At 37.2% G+C, this 23,178-nt stretch overlaps 1 protein-coding gene across 1 annotated transcript in view; it reads right to left on the bottom strand.

Moving 5' to 3' along the window:
* WWOX (WW domain containing oxidoreductase) overlaps window positions 1–23,178 on the bottom strand; it is a 541,270-nt gene that overhangs the window by 409,179 nt on the left and 108,913 nt on the right. The window contains exon 6 of the mRNA XM_075715547.1: window positions 14,816–14,904. Within this exon, the coding sequence (XP_075571662.1) occupies window positions 14,816–14,904 (89 nt within the window). The remainder of the gene's footprint in view (window positions 1–14,815; window positions 14,905–23,178) is intronic.

The raw sequence follows: 23,178 nt of genomic DNA, 5'->3' as shown, positions 1-23,178 counted from the left end.
CCTTCCTGGACTCCTTTGCTCTTCAGGACTGCCTCCCAAGGGACTCTGTCAATGAGGCTCCTAAAGAGGCCAAAGTCTGCCTTCTGGAAGTCCAAGGTGGCAGTTCTGCTGACCCCCTCCTTACTTCTCTGAGAATCCAAAACTCTGTCATTTCATGATCGCTATGCCCAAGACAGCCTCCCACCATCACATCACCCACAAGTCGTTCTCTGTTCACAAGCAACAGGTCCAGTGGGGCACCAATTTTTGTTTCTCACTATCCAAATCTACTTTAATAAATTAGCCCACCACAACATGCCATCTCAAGATGCCTACCAGAGCAAGATCACCATAGCAAACTCCGTATGTCCTGAATGTTCACAACAATAGTGATCAGCAGATGGATGGCTGACATGCATGGGCAGGTCACCAGAAATACCTCAATACTGTTACTGGTCTCTCAATTGCTAATCAGGAAACAGTCTCCTTCTGCAGTATTTAGAAAAGAAACTTTTCCTAGGGGAGGAACAACTCTATCACTTTCTTATGTGGGGTACACATCTATTCATGACATCTGCACAAGTGGTTGGGGAAAAGTGATTAAGTGATAATAAAGCCACAATGCAACAAGATGTATGCCCACATTTTACACTTCTGCAGCTTGTGACATATGCTGTTAAAAAATACAAGTTGATAAAGGCTGAGTTGGAAAATAAAAACATACTCCAGAAACTGTAATCTTTGGTGGAAAAACTGCACACAATACATATGAGATCTTGAGACAGAATCCTTCCTCACTCAGCTAACCCAGTTTAAATAGAAAAGCCATGATGAAGGAACTTGAAACAAAGCATTCCTAATTTGCTTTGCAAAGGGTAAGATCCTACCAAACTAAGCTAGAAAAGAACCTAGACTGTCACATACCTCTCTCATTCAAAAATCAGGTCCAGAAAACTTCAAATTCCTTGATGTCTCCACTGTAATCTCAGGATGCTACACACCTTGCCGCCTTCACAACCTCCCCAGCAAGATCAAGGACAAACACTGTTTTCTTGTCTTTTTTCAAATCCTTATGAAACACAGCAAAGACCCTGGTTCTCAGACCTCAGATGGATCTACGTTTGCTAGATTGCTTCATCTCTAAGCAAACCTTGGCACCGATAGTGTATTCTTGTCCTTGAGTCAGAGTCTGACGCAGCAGACCTCAGCAAGCATACCTGAGCTGAAAACCTCAGACTTGAGTCTGCATCTGGCATCCCTGGCCCTGATATAATTAAATAGGAAAGGTCGCACAAAATGACTGCCAAACAAATACCTCTCATTCCTGCACTAACCATGCACTAATACCTGTGATGTCCTAACAACACAATATTAAGATCCATCCCATTTGTTTGTTTAGCCCACTCCATCCTATTATGTCTTTGCTGCAACTGGCCAAATCCCATGATATAAAATCAACCACCCAACATAAACTCTAATTCTGAAGATAATAAATGAAGCACAACTAGGAGAAACAGCTGCTTGCCTGCTGTTCAAGTACTTCCTCACAGCCCTACACACAGAAGATGACAGAAGACCCCAAGTCAGATCATTTTTCTGCGTGGTTGAAGGACACATATACTGCAACTCTGAGCATCTGCAAAAGGAATTCTGGAAAAGAATGTGAAACATGAAGCCCCAGGTTGTCAAACAAACCTAAGTAATTAGATTCCTTCAGGCATGTTTCAAAACCCCAGATTTTGATAGCCCAGTTTTCAAAAAGCATTTCTGAGGGAATCAAATGCTCCTTAGCTGAATACTGAAAGAGCTGCATAAGCATCGCCATAAACAGTAGGCTGTACTTCCTTATTAAAATAAATTTCAACTTCAAGCCCGCTGGGAAGTTACCAATGTAGTCTGCTTTAATAAGAAGTTAACAATCTAATATCTGTACCTGTGCCAACTTGGAAAATTTTAACAAAAAGCTTCAGAAGCAGTCTGAAACATCTGTGTACTTTGGGAAGCTCATTTTCTGAAGTGCTGAATTTCTGATTTGCCTTTTGGTCAGTGACACTTATGCGCATAATATCTTCACATACATACTACACCCGCAAAAGAAATTCAAGATAAAGGGGGACTGTCCTCTTAAAGGCAAGGTTCTCTCTGTTCAACCCAACTTGCAAAAAAAGCAGTTCTTTTTTTTAATCTTTGCAGCCTCACTCAACACAGAGCAAGCAGGCTATTTACTAAGATACGTAGGATAATATTTTTTAAAATGTACCTGACCTTTTGAGGTATATTTTATCAAAATGTTTTAAACCCGAGTTCATTTTGCCTGTTCGAGATGCATCTACCAAGAGGAAAACAAAGCCTCATGAAGGTTGAGAGTGCATGTGTGGAAACTTTGAATGATTCATCATCTCTTCTGAAAGTTTATGAAAAGCCCTAGCAAGAATTAAGTTACAGATTTGTAAATCTGCTGGGAAAAAGGAACAAGTTTCTTCAACACAGATGCAATTTTTGGTATAAGAGCCTCCTGTATGAGAACTGAGGCACATGAGTACAGCAGTAATACAGAATATACCATCGCTATTCCCTGCAAAAGCAAATATGGCACTTTTTAAAAAGATGGTAATTCTATTTGATAATTGGCATATGTACTATGAAGTAACAGACCACAGAAAGGACTCAGATATGAACCAAAACTATATTCCACCTATCCAAATTGTAGTATCCTTCATTAATACTAATTACACAATAACTACCAGAGGCAAAATATGCACTCTATACCTAAATCTGTCATCTCAATTAATTAAAAAGATGATTCTAGAATTATAAAACTATAAAATGTAGTGACTTTTAAGTTGTCAGGACATTTAATTAGGTTTTATAAAAGAAATAAAATTACGCTTCAGTCCTTTTCATGAGATTTGTATTTTTCAAACAACATCTTGTTACAATTTTTTTAAAGTAAAAGTAATTAAAATTAAAGAGACCGTAAAGTTAAAAGTATTTACAATATTCTATTAGAAAAATCCGTGAAGAAATACAAAAATAAATACAGAGACATTTTAAACTACTATCATACTGAAAAGGTAATACCAGATTCCCTTTTAGAATTCCTTTATTTTTACACAGTGTTAGTGGTTTGAAATGGTTAAAAACGGATTTCTCTAGAAAACACCACAGAAGAGAAACCTAAAGGGTCGTATCAACAGATACTGCTGTTGTGCTTCATTTCAGCTGAGAAAGAACCACCTCTCGGATTTGGATCCATGTCCATTAAGCTATCGGTGTCTCTCGTCAGGCTGCTAACAAAGGTCCAATTACTGAAAATTGTCATCTAAGTTTTTGTGACCTGGACATTTACACACCAGGAAATGAATGAGATTACCTATGTAACAGCCACCATATAGTTATGAATTTCAGCCACAGATGACAGATTCTAATCTCAATGGTGCAGAGCTCTACCACTGAATGTATCATTATGCAGGAACAAAATTTTTAAGATACATGAAAATTCACACCACACATCTGGCACTGGAGCTTTGCTTTATGACAGGAGTATTTTTAAGTGATAGCAGAACTATGACCTTGATTTCACAAGTTCATTAAAAATGTTGCTGCGATCTACATTAGGCTTCCTCCTGAGCCCAAGGAAAAAAAAAAATCCCCCCTCTGTTTAAAATAGTTTGCATTTCTACATCAAAGGCACATCTAAGGCCAACAAAAAATGTCAGCAGCAAAGGAAAATTTTCTTTAGTGTTTACTCCTGGTATCGACATTACCAAGCTGCTCCCTCTAACCATGACGCCTATTTGATATTTCTGGAAACACTGTACAGTTAAAACCTTGCAGAGTGTTTTGAAAATTTACCCCTATGTCTCCTTAAAATGTCTTCAGTCAGTGACTTACATCACACCAAGTGAGCTAACGCGGTCTACCATTACAATTTAAGTATGCACTGGGACTGGAACATAAGCTGCTCCATCATAGCATGTAGTGACTGTTTCTTATGTTTCACAGCATGGCTGAGACTTAAGAATACCCTGCTTTAACTGCAAGCTATACAGCAATTCTAGAAAACCCTCACTGTGCTGGTAAGTGTAGCTACAATTCAGTGAAAGTTAAAAAGCACGGAGAATTAACAAGGACATTCTTAATTGTGAACACCTCAGCTGAAAACCGCCTAAAATCTTGTGCACTTCAGAAGTCTGTGATACATCAGTAACCCTTGCACTGGGCAAGTCATTCGGATCTTATATGCTGTGCTCGATTCACCATTAGAAGCAACAAAGCAATCCAACTGCTCTGCGCTACTTGAAAATACAGTAAATGAATACATTAGAGAGATACAGAAATTAAGTTGTTGCTATAAATCAGTTAGTTATGAAATTTAATAATCAATTTGTTAGCACCTGATGTAAAAATATGATCTGTCAGCAGCCTCCCAAGCTGGCTGTGTGCAGCAGTAGATATTTCCAAGGGAATTAATTACTGATGATTTGCAAAGGTAAGAATAATATTTTTCAACAAATGTAGCCTGTGCACTAGGAGGTTAAACAAACACCACCAAAATGTCAACAGAGTTCTTGGCTTTGGTGTTCTCCCATTTCAAATGTAATGAAATAGTTAACCAGAAATTATGCAAAGGGAATAGTTTCAAATCTTCCCATGAAGCAGAATGTCACACCATCTGGGGCACTTCTCAAGTGATTTGAAAAGTTCACACTGTTTGGAATTACACAGAAATTCAACAGAAAAGGCCTCGCCATATCCCCAAAGTCCCATAAGCAACTGTAGACCTATGTCACGGCCAGTAAAGAAGGCAGGGAGTTGTGACTTCTCTTCCATAAAGAAGCAAAGTCACAGCCCACCGAACTTTTCCATCCCATAACTCTGAACACCCATGTTGCTTTCTGTCAAAGTTAGAAAATGGTACTTCCTTCTGTGAGGGAATGCCTATATTCCCATAGGAAATAACTAACAGGCAGGCTAGGCTTATGGCTCTCCAGAAAAAGGGTGAGTTAAACAACCATCTCCAGAAATCCCTCTCAGTTTTACAAGCAGCACTGGTGGGAAACTGAGCAACGAGAAAATCACGAGGAGTCCGACAGCAGCAGGAAATCTCAGAACCATGTATAATCTAACACTGACTAAAAAACATTTACTTGGTTGATGAAAACAACAGAAAAAAAAGCACTGCTTAATGAATTTTGGAAACGAATGCTTAATGTCTAACTTCCCTTTTTCTAAAAATACTGACTGAAAAGTCAGCAAAAAAACCCTCTACTGCCACGTGTCAGCTGACAGAACTGTGGATCCTTGTCAGACAAGCTTCATTTTAAGGCAAGCCACTAACACAGGACTTAGAGCCCTCATGGATGACCTCCTGCTAGAAGCACGGAAAATTCTCTCAAATTCATCCTACTGGATTTCTTTGCAGGATTTGACACTGTTGTTCAGCAAATACTTCTGCCCCACTTCCGAGAGATTAATGGGAGTGGACAGAAACTGTTCTGCTTCTTCCTTCGTACCAAATACATGGGAATAATTATGAGCAGATGCCCCTATGTCTTCATAATATATCATCTACATACTGCCATACAGGTCAGAATATAATTTCATGAAAGTTTGGAGAAGGAACAGAGTTCTCAACAGATTTTGAGCTAAACAGAAAACATCCATTAGTCCTGGTTTTCCCTTTATTAGCTTCTCTTACACATACAGGGGGGAAAAAAACCAACCAAAAAAACCCCACATCATCTTACATCTCCAGAAATTAATGTTATCTTCCTTTGAAGAAAAATTCTGTCATTTTAGCTCTAGGGGGACAGAAGAGTTTGAGAGGCCTACTTTTCCTCTTAATGGGGTGCAGAAGCAATTTCAACTACTGTGAAAATTTTAAAGTTGAATTCTGAAGTGAAATTCAGACCTAATATTAAATAAGAAAACATTTAAACATCTCACATTAACACTTTAAACATTTGTAATGCTGCCCTCAAACTGACCTTGGTAAAACCTGCACTGCTCAAAGCACCTTCCCTCAAAAATGATCCAAGCTGGGATTTCTCCTTCCACTCCAGTATGAGTTTCACAAAAACTACACACAAAATAAGAAAAGCAGGGATGAGGTTTAATTTGTTGACGTGATCTATCTCCCACACTTGGCTACTTTATACACTGCAAGGATGGTATGTGATACTAGAAATCTGAGAAATTAGGAACTTTTAAATCTACATTTTCTTATTTGGTATCATTACATCAGTAAATCCCTTTCTTTTGATAACAAATTATTGCTTAAAAATGCAGGTCAAGATTAGTATTTGTATTTGCTTTTTAACTTATAATTACAAGGCAGGATGGATAAGGAGGAAAAATTATTTCACCAGCATGTGGTGGGTTTCTTCCTTCCATTAGGTTCATAGCAGGGACTCTCTCACCTGTTGGGGCCCATTATCCACAGCTCTGAATTTCCTTTTGCATAGCTATAATCTAACCCTAAATTTCCTCTGACTGACAGCACACACTGTACTCAGGGTATTAACAACAGGTGTCAGTGCAGCTCTTCCCTCACCTCAGCACCACCTCAGGACCACGTTTCAAACCAAAATCCATCCAAGAAACCATGTTTTCCTTTGTCAAAGGTTTGCATCTTTGCTAGTTCTGTATCCCTGGGGACTCAAAATACTTCCATACGTATGGATTTTGAATGTCCTGGGACCAGGCTGGGGTAGAAGAGGGATAGGATGCAGCTCTGCAACTTCATTTCTGTATCCATTCAACCTTTCAGCATTTCCGTTCTGCATCCTCTTCCTTTTCTCAAGCCCTGGCACAGTAAGGGGAACACTTTGTTCCATTCCTTGCCATGCCTTGCAAAGATACTTTGTTTTGTTTTGTTTTATCTCCCTGATGCTTAGGAGACAGCAACAATGAAAATATCCAGAATCTGCTAATTTTCATTCAGGAGCTCACCTAAGGACATTTGCTACCTCAAAGTGGACACATACATCTTTTTCAAAATCCCAATAGCAAATCATTATTTACACATATACACAAGGAGTTACAAATAAGCATAAGCCAGCTGCAAAGGAACATTCATTTTTGCAAACCATGGAATGATTTGCTGTTTCTGTGCATACTTCTAAATATAGGAATTTCATTTGTACACAGTAAGTACTTGTTAGAAAAAAGAAAGCTACAACTCACAAGGAAGGTCAATTACTACTTTTATTACATATTTGCGATATTTCCTATTGAAAACAGCTAACTCCTTGGAAAATGTTTTCGGGACCACGGCTGATCATTCAAACAATAAAACACTTCATGCATTTTGAACATTTCACTTGCCAATGACAACTCCTTCCTCTGTTTTGCCCAGAGATATATAGAGCTGTAATAGAGTTCAGAAAGCCCCTAGCAGCTGTGTGCTGCCATTCAGACCTGAAAGATTCCATGTTGTGATAAAAATTAATGTACTTTGACATCCTCTGGGATTTTTGGTGCCTTGGGAACAGCTAATGAAGAAATACAACCTTTTCAGACTATAACGCAAATTTTTGGATTCTAAGATTAGGACGCATGTGGTATACGCGTGGCCTGTCTAATGTCAGCAGTAAGGCTTCCGTACCCAAGTGCCAGAAGACTCTGCCTTCGTGTGTTTTAATTACCTCCCATAGAAAGCCTTTCACTAAATAGACTAAGTACATTTTAATGTATATGTAATTAAATAGCTACTCTTGCTTTATATTTCAGAATTTTTAGAAGACAGCATCAATTAAACACAGAGATCTTCTTAAAATCCATTAAGCTATAATGCTGCAAAATCCTTGTTTTATTTGCAACAGAATACATTTTAATCAGGCATATTAAGTCATACATATTTTACTTTCTTAGGTACTCAAAACAGCCTCCACAGCTGGTACGTCTTCTGGAATTTTTTTAGGAAGACTGGGCCCCAAGACTTTATGAGTCATCTTAGACTCAGCTTAGACTTAGGCATAGACATGTGGCTCAAAATGGGAAAATGGGAACCAGAATAACCAGTGTGCTAAGCAGAAAGCCACTGCAGCGTTATCAAGGTTTCTTCATTTGGTTACAGTGAAAAGAATGCAAAGTGTCCAAAGACAATTGGCAGGTTCACAAATTTTAGACAGCACAGTTATAGTCATGAAACCATGTAACAAACACCTGACAAAATCTTTCTGTTAGTAATACGTAAAAACACTTAACATTTTTGCAGATGCAACTATATGTAAAGTTATGGTGAACTGTCAATCCTATCTTTATTTTAATATGGACTTTTACTTTAAAAAAAAGAGTGTTCTGAGGCAGGAGATATTTCCACAACACAGCAGATGAAAGGTGATCTGGTGAAAACACCATGATCTCTGCCTCCAGTAAAAGGGGGGAGGAGTTAAGCTTGAGAGATTTTTAATTTAAAAAATACTGGAAACAGTTTTTGGATCCACATGACTTGACACATGCTACCACAATGGGGTAATTGTGTACAAGAGCTTAAAAACAGAAGAAAGAAGAAAAGGAAAAAAAAAAAAAAAGAAAGAAAAATATTTATGCAGAAAGCCAATCCCTAGGCTTTAATAAGGCACAGTACCACCACAAAGAAAAAAGAAGTTTCACCCTAATATTGTTATGTATGTTTCAAATGCAGTCAGCCTTTGATCTTATTTAAATTTAAGATACATGCTGTCTGCAACAGTAACTTCTGAACTATGCATGTTTCAATACTTAATTCAACGTGGATATTTTTTGATATCTCAAAATGTACAATGTTGTCCAGAAGTTTGTGCCTCAGTAGCACTGTCAGAATGCCAACTGTATTCTAAGTTGAGAAGACAAATATAATAGCTCAACTGTTACTAGTTTTAATTCATAAAAAGTATTTCTATAAATGTCACAGCATTAACAGATTTGTACAGCGTTAGAAAATATGTTCAAATTTTGAAAGACTACGCAGTGGCAACAATCATCTCTGACAGAGATACATCTATTACAGAACCGTTAAGCATATTGGCATAATGGCATCACTAATAATTAATGTAAATTATATATTCATTTTTTCTGGATCTTTTCAGTTATCTATGCAACAACTTGCTAAACAGATCTCATTTTTACACATGTATTTATATGTATGAATAGAATTTATCATACAATGTCTATGATTTAATTGTGGTTAAATTGGAATTTAAAAACAACTTAACACACATGCAATATGTCAGTTATAATACATGAAAATGCAGAAAAACAGTATTCTGGAGTGAATTTTCAGCAGGCTCTGAAATCTTAATTGCACCCGCAAGGTTTCAGACCGCTTCTGCTTGCAGCATGAAAAATGAATGTACTCATAGAGTTTGAGGCCTCAGTTAAGGAAGCCAGCTGAAAATCTGGCCCTCTCCATTTTGGGTCTGGTTAGGGATATAAGAAGAGACTAAAGTTCCAAATGGAGAATCATAATTCACAACTGCTGTCTTTTCCATATTTCTACACACAGCATAAGTGAATAAACTGTTAGCATATGCCAATTCTTACCACAAAAAAAAAAAAAAAAAAAATCCTATTTTAAACTATAGGAAAGTAACTGCAGTGAAAATCTACATATGGAAGTCCTGCATAATTGTGAATTGCTGCTACCAATTCAGAAAATTCTAAGTAGTAGCTGTTGGCAAACACTATTTTATATCTTTGAAGTAATTCAAGATTTTTCAGGATAATTTCATGTTTTTTCCTCAAACACTGAGAACATGAAATTGATGTCTTACTGTCTGGCTGAAGATAACGAATTCAAACCAAGTGGCACTATGCACCACTCAAAACTAAAGTTGCACATAAAATTTCATCTGTACCTTTACTGCTCGCTTCTGCTTGCTAACTGTTTTCATCATGGAAATGTTCTTACGCTGAGGATCAGGCAATTGCCATCATAACATGATTGTAAATATTAACAACAGGTACCTATTTTGGAAATTTTAGAACTGACACATTAGTGCTGTCCCCCAATTAAAGTATGCGGGCTTTAGTCAAATATGAGATGATTAAACTGGGAAATAAATACCGAAGTATCACATCCACAAACCCACGCTCCTACGCAAATACCAAATCCTGCAGACCCTGAACTATCAAACACTGGTGCTGACTAAATTTAAATGCTACATTGCATACAATCACAGGAGGGCAGTCATTTTGTCTATAAAGTGGATTAATACCAACCATAATTCCTCACATTGTGCCCACTCAATGAAGAGGAGATTCAATTCAGTGTTTTTTAGTTCCAAAAGCCTAATATGAAAGATTGGCTGGTCTGCCTCTTCCAACTGCACAAAAATCAGCTAATGCCAAATCCATCTTAGCCCAGAACATTATTATAAACAGATCATTTATTTGATTTTCCATAACAGAGACCTTCAATCAACTGCCTGAGCCGGAAATTAGCAGAGGAGAAAGACAGAAACAGATAAAAGAAGTAACTTGAACAAGTCGAACCATTTAGGTGCACTGAGACCTCTTTTCCTACTTTCATCCTAATCCTAGCACTGTCTTCACATGGAAGGAAGGTGGAGGTCATTCACTCCTGGTGGAAATATCCAGTGGGGAATGTATCTCCAGACAACAAGCCAAGAATACTAAAAGATAGCCAGAAATCACAGTTTAAAAAAAAAAAAAATCACAGAAATAACTGTGATTGCATTTCAAACTACAAGAGAGCCTAAAATTAGTCACCATTACTGTAACATAATGAACTGGCTTTCTCTAAAGAATTTGCTTTGTAAATGCTTCAGCCCTGTCTTTTACCAAGTTAGACTTCCATTTTATGTAGTAGTCACATTGTTTTCAGGTTGTGCTACAATGAAGTAAGAGGTAGATCAAATATTAAACAGCAATATTGTTTTATTCTGTCTTCTCCCATAGATGACTTTGGGAGATCCAACTAAGTTACCATGGTTAGCTTATTCGAACCACAGGATCTTTGTAACTGTGAGAGCAAGAAAAACCGGAGAGCACCGTTCTGCTCATAGGAAAGTTTATATTCTGCTGTGATCACAGAACTGCAGGATCTAAAATAATCTGCAAAACCCTTATTCCCCAAAGCTTTATTTGAAACTGCATGGATAAAAAAAAGTCTCAGAAACAGCTGTATCAACTCAAGAGTATAGATAATGCAAACAATTTTTTTTTTTTCCTTCTGTGAGGATGAAGGATTTTCTAGAACATATTTATACAAATACAGCATATTTTACCAGTGTTTTAATACTCTGAGCCCAATTTTTTTCTGTGGACAAGGCTGCAACACCTAACAAATCCAAACAGGAATAAAAGACTCCCATCAGATCTCTTAGAAGCATAATAATTTGAAGATGAATCATCTGATTTTTACCTCCAAACAAGGAAGCCTTCTCAGCTCTTCAGTACTATTCCAATTTATATTAGATGTTTCTTTCCAGAGTAACTCTTTCCTCCAGTTTATTACTTATGTTTTTCTCAATGCTCACCCTGTTGCATCATTTGTTTTCTGTACGCAACCAGCCCCTGTTAAATTCCTGATGAGAAGAGGATGAAATTTCTTCACTCTTCACGTAGTTTCCAGAATGTCTCAGATTCTCAAGCACATTCAAGAAGGCATTTTTTTTTCTCTACAAGTTATTTTACTAAGGCAGAAGATTCACAATCTCAGCAACTTTCCCTCTGTTCCCTGCAATCCCACCACCACCACCTTCCCCAGCTGCAATAGGTTTTGATGTTTTAACTCAGTGAAATTCAGGGATCCTTTCTCTGGAGTAGTTCCATTTTAGTTTTCTCATCCAGGAGGAGATCTGTGAAACACAGTCCTTGAAGACTCTTTTCCAATAGCTATCAGCCAGGGAAGAGCACGCTTCCAGGTTGTGACATGACTATGAGTACACCCTTAATCTGCTGACAAAAAAAAAAGCACCTGGAGCCACGAAGAGTCCCAGAAAAGCAAAATTTCAAGAGACACACAAATCTATTATCTATTTTATAAATTTTCAGTTATTAGGTCATGTGTCACCAAGACCAGGGGAGGTTTAGGTTGTATATTAGGAAGAATTTCTTCACGGAAAGGGTAGTCAAGCATTGGAACAGGCTGCCCAGAGAGGTGGTGGAGCCCCCATCCCTAGAGGTATTTAAGAGACGTGTAGATGTGGTGCTTAGGGACATGGTTTAGTGGTGGACTTGGCAATGCTACGTTAACAGTTGGACTCAATGATCTTAAAGGTCTTTTCCAACCTAAACGATTCTATGATTCTAAGACCAACAGATTCTGTAGAACACCAAAGTGTCAAGAAAGCAATAGCAGACTGGAGAAATTAAACACACAATAAAACTATCTGCACCCAGAAGTTTAAGACCACCACTGAATACTAAAGGCCTCTTCACAGAACATGCTGTGAGAAATAAAAATACAGATTTTTATTAAACTGTGTGCATTCATATAAAATTTCTCCTTCACACTTTAAAATTATTGTAGTTTTCTCCCAGAAACCAAGTTCTATACAACTCAGAACCGAAATGATAGTTTTGTTTAGGAAAAAAATCCAAACACTTTATTTGCTTTTCCTACTACTTTATTGTTAGGGAATTTGTAAGAGATTTTGTAAGAAAGAAAACTCTACACTCATAACGTATTTCCTATGCTCATCAATAGGGCTTATAGCTACCTCACAGGAACTGGGGAGAGTATATCACAGTATGCCTTCTCCTACAGGTGTATGAAATCATAGATATCAAAGCCTTTTAAGAAAGTTAGGCTACCAGCTGACAGACTTGCCAAAGCACAAAGAACAAGACTCAGTCTGTCACTGAAGCCTGTAAGATTTCTTTCAATTGCTCATAAAGCTACTAATGCAAAGGAATCACTGATCTGACAAAAGCCTCTGGACACTATGGCAAAACACATAAACGAAGAGACAAAAGTAGTTAGTGTACATTAGGGCTGGAAAACACACAGGGCTAGCATTGTAGTAATAAGATGCTACTGCCATATAATTGCTTTTCTGACCACATCCAGACATAGTTAAATCACAAAAAATCAGAACCAGAAAGACCTAGTAGGTCTTCTAGTCCATTCTCCTGCCAGTGCAGATGACTGCAAGGTAACTCTTCTGTATCTGTATCAGATAAAAGATCGACTGCTGCAGGCAGTGTGTGGGGTCTGGTTTCCATCCAGCCTCAGACTTTAAACAAAATATAACTGGAAATTCATTTTGGTCGCAACTCCACAAGTCTCGCAACAGATACAGACCTTAGACTTTCCTATAATGAATGCTTGGAGTAGTCCTGCCAGACACCACGCATCTGAGCACAGATTTGAGACAGAAATATCTGAAGGCAAGGCAGAGGCGATAAATGCTGTCTATTACTAAATTTTTTCCAAATAAAATGAGAGTGAAACATTAGTAAAACCTGCCCATCATTGACAATGTAGCTTAACAGACCTACGCTGCTAAAACAATGTATGCCAACAAAAGTAAAACAGGTTTTCCTGATTCTATATCTTCTCTTTTTCTAAGTCCTCTGGCAAAAATTGATTTAAGCATGTTGACTTCTAAGGATATATAAACAAGCGTACCAAATGGACTAGCTACGATGACCATGATATGATCTGCAACACACAAATCAAGTTAAGAGCTGCATTTGGAAGATGGGGGGGTTTAACTTTTCACTGTACCATATAATTTTTAAAGAAATGTAGCACATTAAAAGCATGAAGAAGCTAAACACTGTTCTTATACTATGAAACTGACTTAGTACTAAAGCAGCAATACTGCAAGGATTTGTCTTTCTAGTTCAAGAAAGTTTTAATATATGAAGATGATATATGATAAGAAAATATTGTTACCAAGGATTTTGGCAGTAAAGGAACTTGTGTTAGAAGTCAGTTTTGACAATTCTTTGAATCTAAAAGACCTATAAGTACTAAAATGTCATCTGTCTATCCATGTGAGACTTAGCTTTGGCAGTATTTCAAAAGTGAAAAAACATTCTTTTTTATACATTTTCCCTACGACAATATATTTTCAAAGCTGTCTAAGGGGCCATATTCTCTTGAGAAGTACAGTAAGATGTATATGTTATGGAAATATTTGCAGAAAAAAGCTAAGTTTGAATAGTCACAACAATCAATGGGTCAAACTGTGGATAAAAGCACAAAGTGGGGAACTTATTGTCAAGAGTTGACACTTAAAGATTTCAAATCTTTTCTTCAATTTAGTGATTCATTGTTCTGTTCAAGCTAAATTAAACAAACCATTTGGAAGCTAACCTGATTATCTCCATGTAAATTGGTCTATTGTTACGTGATGTCATTATCACACCCTCCCTTTTTCTTTTTCTTTTTCTTTTTTCAAATTACGGACTATTCCAGATACAGGTCTGGAAAATTGAGCTGTCTGGCTCATAGGGCTATTTTCTTTAAATGCTTTAAACATAAAAAGAGAGAGGAGGTTAGAAAAGAAAGAGAGACAAGGAGTGCACTAATTGTTCATCCCTGACCTCTTCCAAACCACTGCAAAACTGATAAAAGTTGCCTGAGCTGTTTTTTATGCAGTTCAGCTTTGGCCTTTCTCAACACCCACAGGGGTATCAATGCCTCCTTTAAAGGTAGGGCTACACATGGAATAATAAGAGATCTGTAATTGTTGGGTTTTTTTAAGATGAAAACAAATGAATTTGAATTTACGTTAAAAAAAATTCCTTTGAAAAGATTATTCGCTAACTGTAGTTGGTGATCAGTCCAACTATGGTGAATTCTGCCAACTGTGCTCAGCTGATAAAGACATTAAAATAACAAGAGATTATTACATGTAGTTTTCTGAGTACTTACACATTCTTGGATTTGAATGCTTCAGCAAAGTGCTGCACACTCTGAAGAGAAGCAAGGTCTAAGGTCATTGCTTCTACCTTGGCTTTATGCTGGAACAAGAGAAAATATAAAAAAAGATAAATAACAGCAAGTTTATTTCACAGTATCATGTTACGGTAACTGTGTTATGAAACTTGTCCGATTCCCCTGTTTAACATTATAAACCCAAAGTGAATACAAATAATCAAAAAGAATGGACGGACGAGCACAACATTTAGTGCCAAAAGCAGCACTGCAATTTTGTGGTTCTGCTAAAAACATACACTATGTAACACACAGCTTTATATAATACAATGAATTGACACAAGGTAGTGTTAAGGTTAACATGGTATCTTTTTTCTTCCATTTAGCTGGTGAAACTTATGTAACTCATGAAATAAAAAGTACAGTAAGCATTATTCTCAATGCATGGTATTTTTTACATACCACAACAACAGAAAAATACTCAGTGGATACTCTATAAAAATCAGCTAAATTCAAACTTGCACATACGAATCCGAAACAAACTATTGTTCATAGCAGGTGATATAAAAGACAGTATAAAATGAGAATACAAAGCAACTCATCAGCCTACGCAGTTTTTCATACAATAAGAGTTTACCAGTGCATAATACCTTCCAAAGAAATTGTGTATGTACTTAAAACCAACTTTTCACCTAGAAGAGGACCTGCAATCCCACAAAATGACAAGTTATCCTGAAGGTGTTAACCTTAGGCACCACCAAAACAACTCTTGTCAATATTTTCAGCTTTAAGATCTCTGTTCTCAGATTTTTTGAAATGCTTACACTCCAAATCTGAGAAGAAAATGAACAAAGTTCTATTTTCACTGCAACCACTAAAGTGAAAGTCATCGCAGAGTCAGTGGACTGTGGCTCTTCCAAGCCACATTTCTGAACTAGCTTTCCTTTGCCTGCAGCTGTGTGTCTGCACCGCAACATCTAACAGTTGTCTTCAGTTCTTCCCCAAATGCTATACTTTAAGACATCTACGATCCTCCGCAAAATACCGGCCAGCACGAAATATAAGTCACGCAGATCCCCTAAGGAATTATGAACATGTGTATTTGTGCTCACCCTCACTTTTAGACTCACTGCTGCCCAACACCACATAAACTCTCTGGTACATAAAAGAAAGCTGGCAAAAGCCCTGTACTCTCCCCAAACCTAAACATGTCAACTTTCAGTCTACTCTGCTTAGCTTATTCAGGAAAAAAGAAATTAGAGGGACACTTCATGTAATTCCAACATGCTACCTACACCTACGTACAATGGTCATGGTTCAGACTGCACATTAGCACTGCAAAAAGAAAGAGTAAGAAAAAGATGGAGCAGATGCAGTGGTACTATGCAATCAAAGGCAGCATCGGAGTGGAGAGAGAACAGGAGCTTTGTTAGCACCATGGTGCAACAGGGGATCTACTGTGATTACAAGGTTATACAATGAGCATTTCTAGAGGAACAAAAAGGAAGCAGCACGCAGGTCAGCGCAGAAGGAAGCCAAGAAGAGTGCTCCCATTGTCTCACAAGTTCAAGCAATTCATCTGATCTCCGTGTTCCGCTACATTTGGTACTTTCCTCCTTACATCTGTTTTCTATTTTGCTAGCACCCATTCTGCTACAATTACCTTACAGGTTGGGTTTAAACAGACTGTCTCTCAAATTCCTTTTGTTCCGCTCCAGCCAGACTTATCAGGACAGCAAAATAAATACAACTAAAATTCCAACCGGCTCAGTTCCCATCAGGAAGTATCAACTGATGGAGTCTGAAAATGCTAAACCCAACTTTGTTATGAAGAGTTTTTTTACCCTCACAAGATGCACATCATTCTGGAAATCATTTTGCCCCACTGGGTAAATATTTTCTTCTGTTTGATGGTCAGAGACTTGAGAAAGACGATGCTGCCTTGCATTACACAAGAGCTCCATAACAACTTCTCTTCAACTCTGCAGTTCAAGTAGTGCGCATAGTTGGGTTTATTTGGCTTCTGCTTTCCTCAGTTGAAACATTCTCCTGTCTCTCCCACGGGTAAAAGGACAGGAAAGCTACAAATACAGGGACATAAGGGGGGGTAAAAAAAAATAATACTCAAATAGTTCAACAGACTATACCACAAGTTGTTAGTTTCTGTCCTCTTGGGGACATGGATTCAAGTCCACATGATATCACTCAGGTAATGCTTTTCCTCTTGGTCCCACATGTTAGGCTTCTGCTACTGATTCCAAGAACAGAATAGAGGTGTCCATACATTTCAAGTCCAAAAGAAAAAAAAAAAAAAAAAGTATGATGCTTCTAAAATACTTTCAGAAATAGAAATTAAACAGACCAAGATTGGCCTGGATCTGTGGATGAATATATTGAAAATGTAAAAACTGGAAATTTAAAAATCATAAATAAATTATTGAAAGTGATAAATGGTTGACTGACCACCTTTCTATTCATACTCCATTCAGCCAGTAGATAATTTATTTCAAACAATTTAACACTACTTCATCTGTTTTCTTTTAGCTTTGATACACACAGAGTCACAGAAAAAGACAAAGAAAACATTTGTTAAGAAATTTAAGAAACTATGTCTAAAACGACCTGAAAAAGGAAAAATGGAGAAGGAAAAAAAGGATGGGTTTAGTAATTTTTTCCATTTAATAGGTCAGCAAAGGCAAATGACAAAATATTTTTTTTTTCAACTTTCTCCCTGCTTTTGCTTTTTAAAAACCTGATGGTAACAGTCTGCATTTCCCTCATATATACACAAGGTATATGCTGAGAAGAGACACCCATTTGCTCTGTTTTCCTTATAGGAGAAACTGGAGCATGTGACATCCAAACCACTCGGATCAGAACTTGCCACCTCAGCTTCTGAAGGCATGCAAAAAGCCAAGTGTCAGTATTTTCTCCTAACAGGGGAAGGAATCAGTTTACATACCGTAAGCTTAGGCAAGTTCCCCAACTTTTCTGTTTCAGATTCTCCCTTGTCAACTGAGATTCAAGCACCTCTCACTCCACAGAGGTATGCTGTAGACCGTCAACTCCTACTATAGTTTGAGAACATGAAATGCTGTAGTATCAACTCATTTCCATTCCAAATTTTCACTCTTACTTCTATGTTACAATTTCTTTTAAAAAAAATATGAATAAGGCAATATACTTGCAAGATATGTTCTTAATAATGTAAGAATATCTCCAATCAGTGACAAGTAGAAGGTTTTTTGTTTGTTTTCTTACAATGGCTCAGTATTACCTTTGTTACAATGTTTTCCCTCTTTCCCTATAAGCCTAGGTAGCACATATGTGGTATTTATAGAAAAAGAAAACTTTTTTTTAAATAAAAAATACAACTAAAAACCGATTTTGCTAAAAGGCATCATAACTGTAATTGTAACCTACAGTCAGAACTGATTGTTAATGGTATGCTGCAAATCCTGATCTAATGTGTCATAATTGTATTATGCTGATGTCTCTCACCATTTCACTTCACATATTTTCAGTACTAAATTATGCCTCATTTTATGTTGTGAAATCTTAAATGGGACTTGTCACTTTCCCAAATACAGAAGACAGTCTTAAAACTGACATCGTAAAATCAAGGCAAAAAGCTCCAGAATTTTTAAAATTAAATCGGCAAAAGATATTAATGCTCCCTCTACTACTTTATTTTCAATTACATCATTCAAGGGGAAACACAATAACAGAATGAGTGTAGAATAATTTAAAGAGCTGTCCTGGTTTCAGCTGGAATAGAGTTAATTTTCTTCCTAGTAGCTGGCATAGTGCTGTGGTTTGGATTTAGGATGAGAAGAATGTTGATAACACACCGATGGTTTAGTTGTTGCTAAGCAGTGCTGACGCTAGTCAAGGACTTCTCAGCTTCCCAGGCTCTGCCAGGTGCACAAGAAGCTGGGAGGGGGCACAGCCAGGCCAGCTGACCCAACCTGGCCCAAGGGCTATTCCATACCATATGGCATCATGCCCAGTATAGAAACTGGGGGGGCTGGCCGGGGGGCAGCGATGGCTGCTCAGGGATGGGATGGGCATTGGTCGGTGGGTGGGGAATGGTTGCCTCACTTGTTTTCCTGGGTTTTGTTCCTCCTCTTGTTGCTTTCCTTTTCACCATTTTTTTATTATTACTATTATTATTTTATTTTATTTCCATTATTAAACTGTTCTTATCTCAATCCACGAGTTTTCTTACTTTTGCCCTTCTGATTCTCTCCCCCATCCCACAGGGGCGTGGAGGGTGACTGAGCGGCTGCATGGTGCTTAGGTGCTGGCTGAAGTTAAACCATGACAAGAGCTCGCTTCTAAATCACAGGGTCATTACTACGTGGCACTGTTGAGAGCCTGTGCAAACCGAGCTGGTGCCCTCGCTGCAAGAACCTCAGGGCAAATGTCCCAAGTGTGTCCAAAACCACTTTCACAACTAGACTCAGGCCAGCTTCGCAAAGTGGCCAAAAGGAGAACAGACACAAGAGGCGGACGTGCTTCTGCTGTCTACTGAACCTTGTGAAAACAAGGTCAGCTAAACCCAACTGAAACAGTGCTTTGGGGATGGGGAGTATTTGCATTTCATGAAGCCCAAAGAGCAGTTCAAGCCTAACAATGTCTAGGCACCAACATCCTGTCTTTGAAGAAACAGCTTAAGGTGGATCATGCTATAGTTCCTAACAAGTCCTCTTTTAAACACGACACAGTAACATTTTGAAAAGTGCAAAGAAAAAATTTTATCTTGTATTTGACAATTTTATGCCCAGTTCTAAAAGCATTTTATCAGTATCTCGAGGTAAGTTTCATTACTCTAAATAGCACCAGAAAACAGTTTGTTTAGTTTTGTATGCAAGCTGCTCCCTATTGGAGCAAAGATATTAAAAACGCTTAAGTGCAATTGGTTATATTTTGCACTCATGCTAGAAAAATGCTTATTGAGCCAGAAACTAACAAGAAAGTGAAAACATCCAGAAAGCAAGCAATTTCACTATATGCAATGTATTCACTTTACAGCTTAAAAACTGTTTAAAAATGAACACTGCATGGTAGAGTTGTTTGGCAGTAAACATGATCGTGCATTTGTGTCTTGGTATTGAAGAAGGAGCCTTTTTTCATAGTGAATTTTTCATTCAAATCTAAGTGATGATTTACGTTAAATATAGGTAAAGCATAGCTACATTTTCCTGAAGGATTGCAAGGAAGCGAAGAGCAGTACAATAAGTTGAAGCATAAAAGCTTTCTCTGTCATAATATTTATTATAATGGCATATAAAATAGCTGAAATAAATAATAGATGACTAAAAGTAAATTCATATGATAAAGAATCTTTCAGCAGACACCATTACTTCTGACTGCTCCAGTTTCATACAGAGTTGAAGAGTCTTAATAAATATGCTGTAGCCCCTGTATCTTATGTAAGTACAAGTCATTTTGTAAGGGCCTACTTAAAATGTAACATAGTGGACGCTAGATAATTTACTGTATAATTTTACTCTCAAAAAATGTCACGTATGTATCTTCGATATTTAAAAGCCCTTAACTCAAAACTGAATACATAGCAAAACAACAAAATTATCTGACTTTGAGGGACTGAAAAGACAATAAATTGGTAAAAAGCAGTATAATTTGATAAAGAAAAATCTTGATGACAACGTCTTGGAATGTAACTTGTTTTTATATGCAGTGTGAGAAACAGAAAATCTTCAGGAAAAAAAGCATTTGACATCAAAGCTGATGAAAAGCCTGTAGAATTATCTTAAAATAGGTAAAGTAAACAAATAATCAAAACTCAGCATATGACAAGCACTGCCCAAATAAACCTATCTTTCCATGTTGAGAACAAAGTAGAGGATGTTTTAGAAGCACGTCTGACAATTTGACACATAGCGTATGACAGTCAATAGCCAGTGCCATGCACTATTTATGGAGGTACATAATAGGGAAAAAGGCTTTCACTCAGGATTAGGACCATAAATATTATTGTCCCTAATGTAGTCAACATTTGGTACTTCATGCAAAACTGTATTTATGTAATGCCAGCTTCATCTTGTTGTGTGCTTTCAATGCTGTGCAGCTACTTCTCATGGAACTGATTGGGGCAGATGAATCATACCACTTTAAGAGTAATCCAACATACATGCTAGATGCTTTAATAATATGTTCTTCCACTACATTTGATAAACCCTAATAAAGTTCATTAGAAGACATCACGGTGGAACAACTTTACACTCATTTTTCCAGTCGTCCAGCCCTCAGTATCAGCAGTTTCTATGCACGACCTTCAAATTTTCACTAACTTTATGCAAGAGAAGATGGTACATGACACAAACTAATTTCCTAAATATTATTTTATTAACCCACATATGTGATGTACAAGGAAATAACTGGGACTGATTGTGATTCTTCATGAAAATCAGAGATGAAAAGGTTTTTCTTTCTTTCATTAGAAAGAAAATTTATTTAGTAATACTTGGTTTCACTATTTCCCAACATATTTGTTTTACCTGTATTTTGGTTGTAATTTTCTGGTGTAAATTTTACCACTATTCATCTTGCTCAATCCTGTCAAACATGTTTTCATGCTCTCCTAAAACCTGATTTTGTAAAGCCTGGTTCTTCCTGCTTAAGTGACTAGATCTTCATGTTCTTCAGAAAAACAGAATGCCTGCAGGGGTTGCTGTCATCCAAGTCAAGTGAATAGCACATATATAAGGACCTAATGGGTCAGTATGAGCCTGCAAATTGCTAGGATTACTGATCATCCTTGGACCTACATTTTATCATGAAGAATGAATAATAATAATAATAATAATAATTATTATTATTATTATTATCATCATCATCCTTGTCTCTATCCCTTCTCCAGAACATCTGTGGATACTTGGCAGAGAGCAGTGTTTATCTTTTTGGCATCATCTACAACTTAGAGAGGTAAGAGGCCTCTTCAGAAAAACCTGAAGCTCTCAAGCTGGAGTAGGACCGTACTGCAAACGAATGCCTTGAAGCTGCAATGGCAGCTTCCCACACATTTTTCTAGAACAAACACCTGAACTGGAGATTTAACTGTTGAGCTCAGCTGGGTTATAAAAGCCACAGAGAAGTCTGGATCCCCTTTAGCTAGAGATTAAGTATAAAGGCAACAAATGAGCCATTGACGTTCTGAAGACAAGAGACATGGAAGAGTGGTAAAGATGACCTGATATGAAGGAGTTCAGTTTCTGCGGATGCCATACGCCAGCCTGGCATTTGGTCCTCACATTTAAACAAATGGCTATTCAGAGCAATATTTTTCCTTCTTCCAAATACTTAATTGACCTATAATTTAAAATCTATGTCACAAATACAACAATGTGACTAAATTCTCTAGGTATAGTTTGTATATTTAGGTTGGACATGAAAGGGCTTTCTTGGTCATGCAGTAGTCATTTTAAATTCCCCAGTAATCTCAAAACTGTATCTGTATCTCTTCCTGTTACTAAATGCCTACACATAAAAAGAAATGCAAAATACACTTATTCATTTCCTTGTGGTTGCTTAATTTTTCAGATTTTAATATTTTTTTAATAAATCTTCTGTAATAAATACCACTACAATAAGCAATAATGTTATTTCACAATCTTTACGTTAGTTAACTCTTAGATCAGTATCTCTGTAAATTTAGCCTTTTATACCTTCTGAAGATAATTATAAAGGAAAAAAGGCAAAACATCTGCATTTCTTTCTGAAATTAATATCTTCAGAGACGTAAACTGTGCCACAGCAATCTGAAATCGTGCTTAAAAAGAGTAAGGGAAGTTAGTCTCCTAAGGACATTTTTTAAATTATTTATTCCTTAACCAGAGAGAACAAAAACACACACACAAAAATTACTAGACTATAATTTCAGAATACTTCAATTTGTAGGCTCCAAATGTCCCTGATTTTTCCTGGATGCACATGGTTCCATTGCAGACAGTACACATCTGCTTCAATAACAAGAAATTACATGCATTTTAAAAAAAATCTACCATAGATTTTGGCAATAGGAATTTGTTTAGCTCTTAATGTACATGAACTGTGGGTATTGGGAGACTACTTTTAGCTGGATCTTTTTCTTTCCCTGGATATAGATCATTTCTTTTCCTCTCCAAACACCCATTCCTGTAAAGCTCATTTGAATTTATCTTGGGGAATCTCAAATAATCTTGGCAATATATTACATGTATATGGTTTACTATTCTAATAAACATATCTTCTTGTTTACAGAATAATCGAGGGAGCCTGGGAACATGTAACAGAATCTCAACTGTGGAGAGTCTCCTATGCAGATGCTTTCAATTCTTTTCATTCTGTAAGATTTG

This window comes from Pelecanus crispus, chromosome 8 (assembly GCF_030463565.1).
Source record: "Pelecanus crispus isolate bPelCri1 chromosome 8, bPelCri1.pri, whole genome shotgun sequence".
In the NCBI taxonomy this organism is placed as follows: domain Eukaryota; kingdom Metazoa; phylum Chordata; class Aves; order Pelecaniformes; family Pelecanidae; genus Pelecanus; species Pelecanus crispus.
This window is presented reverse-complemented; position numbering and strand designations above follow the sequence as displayed.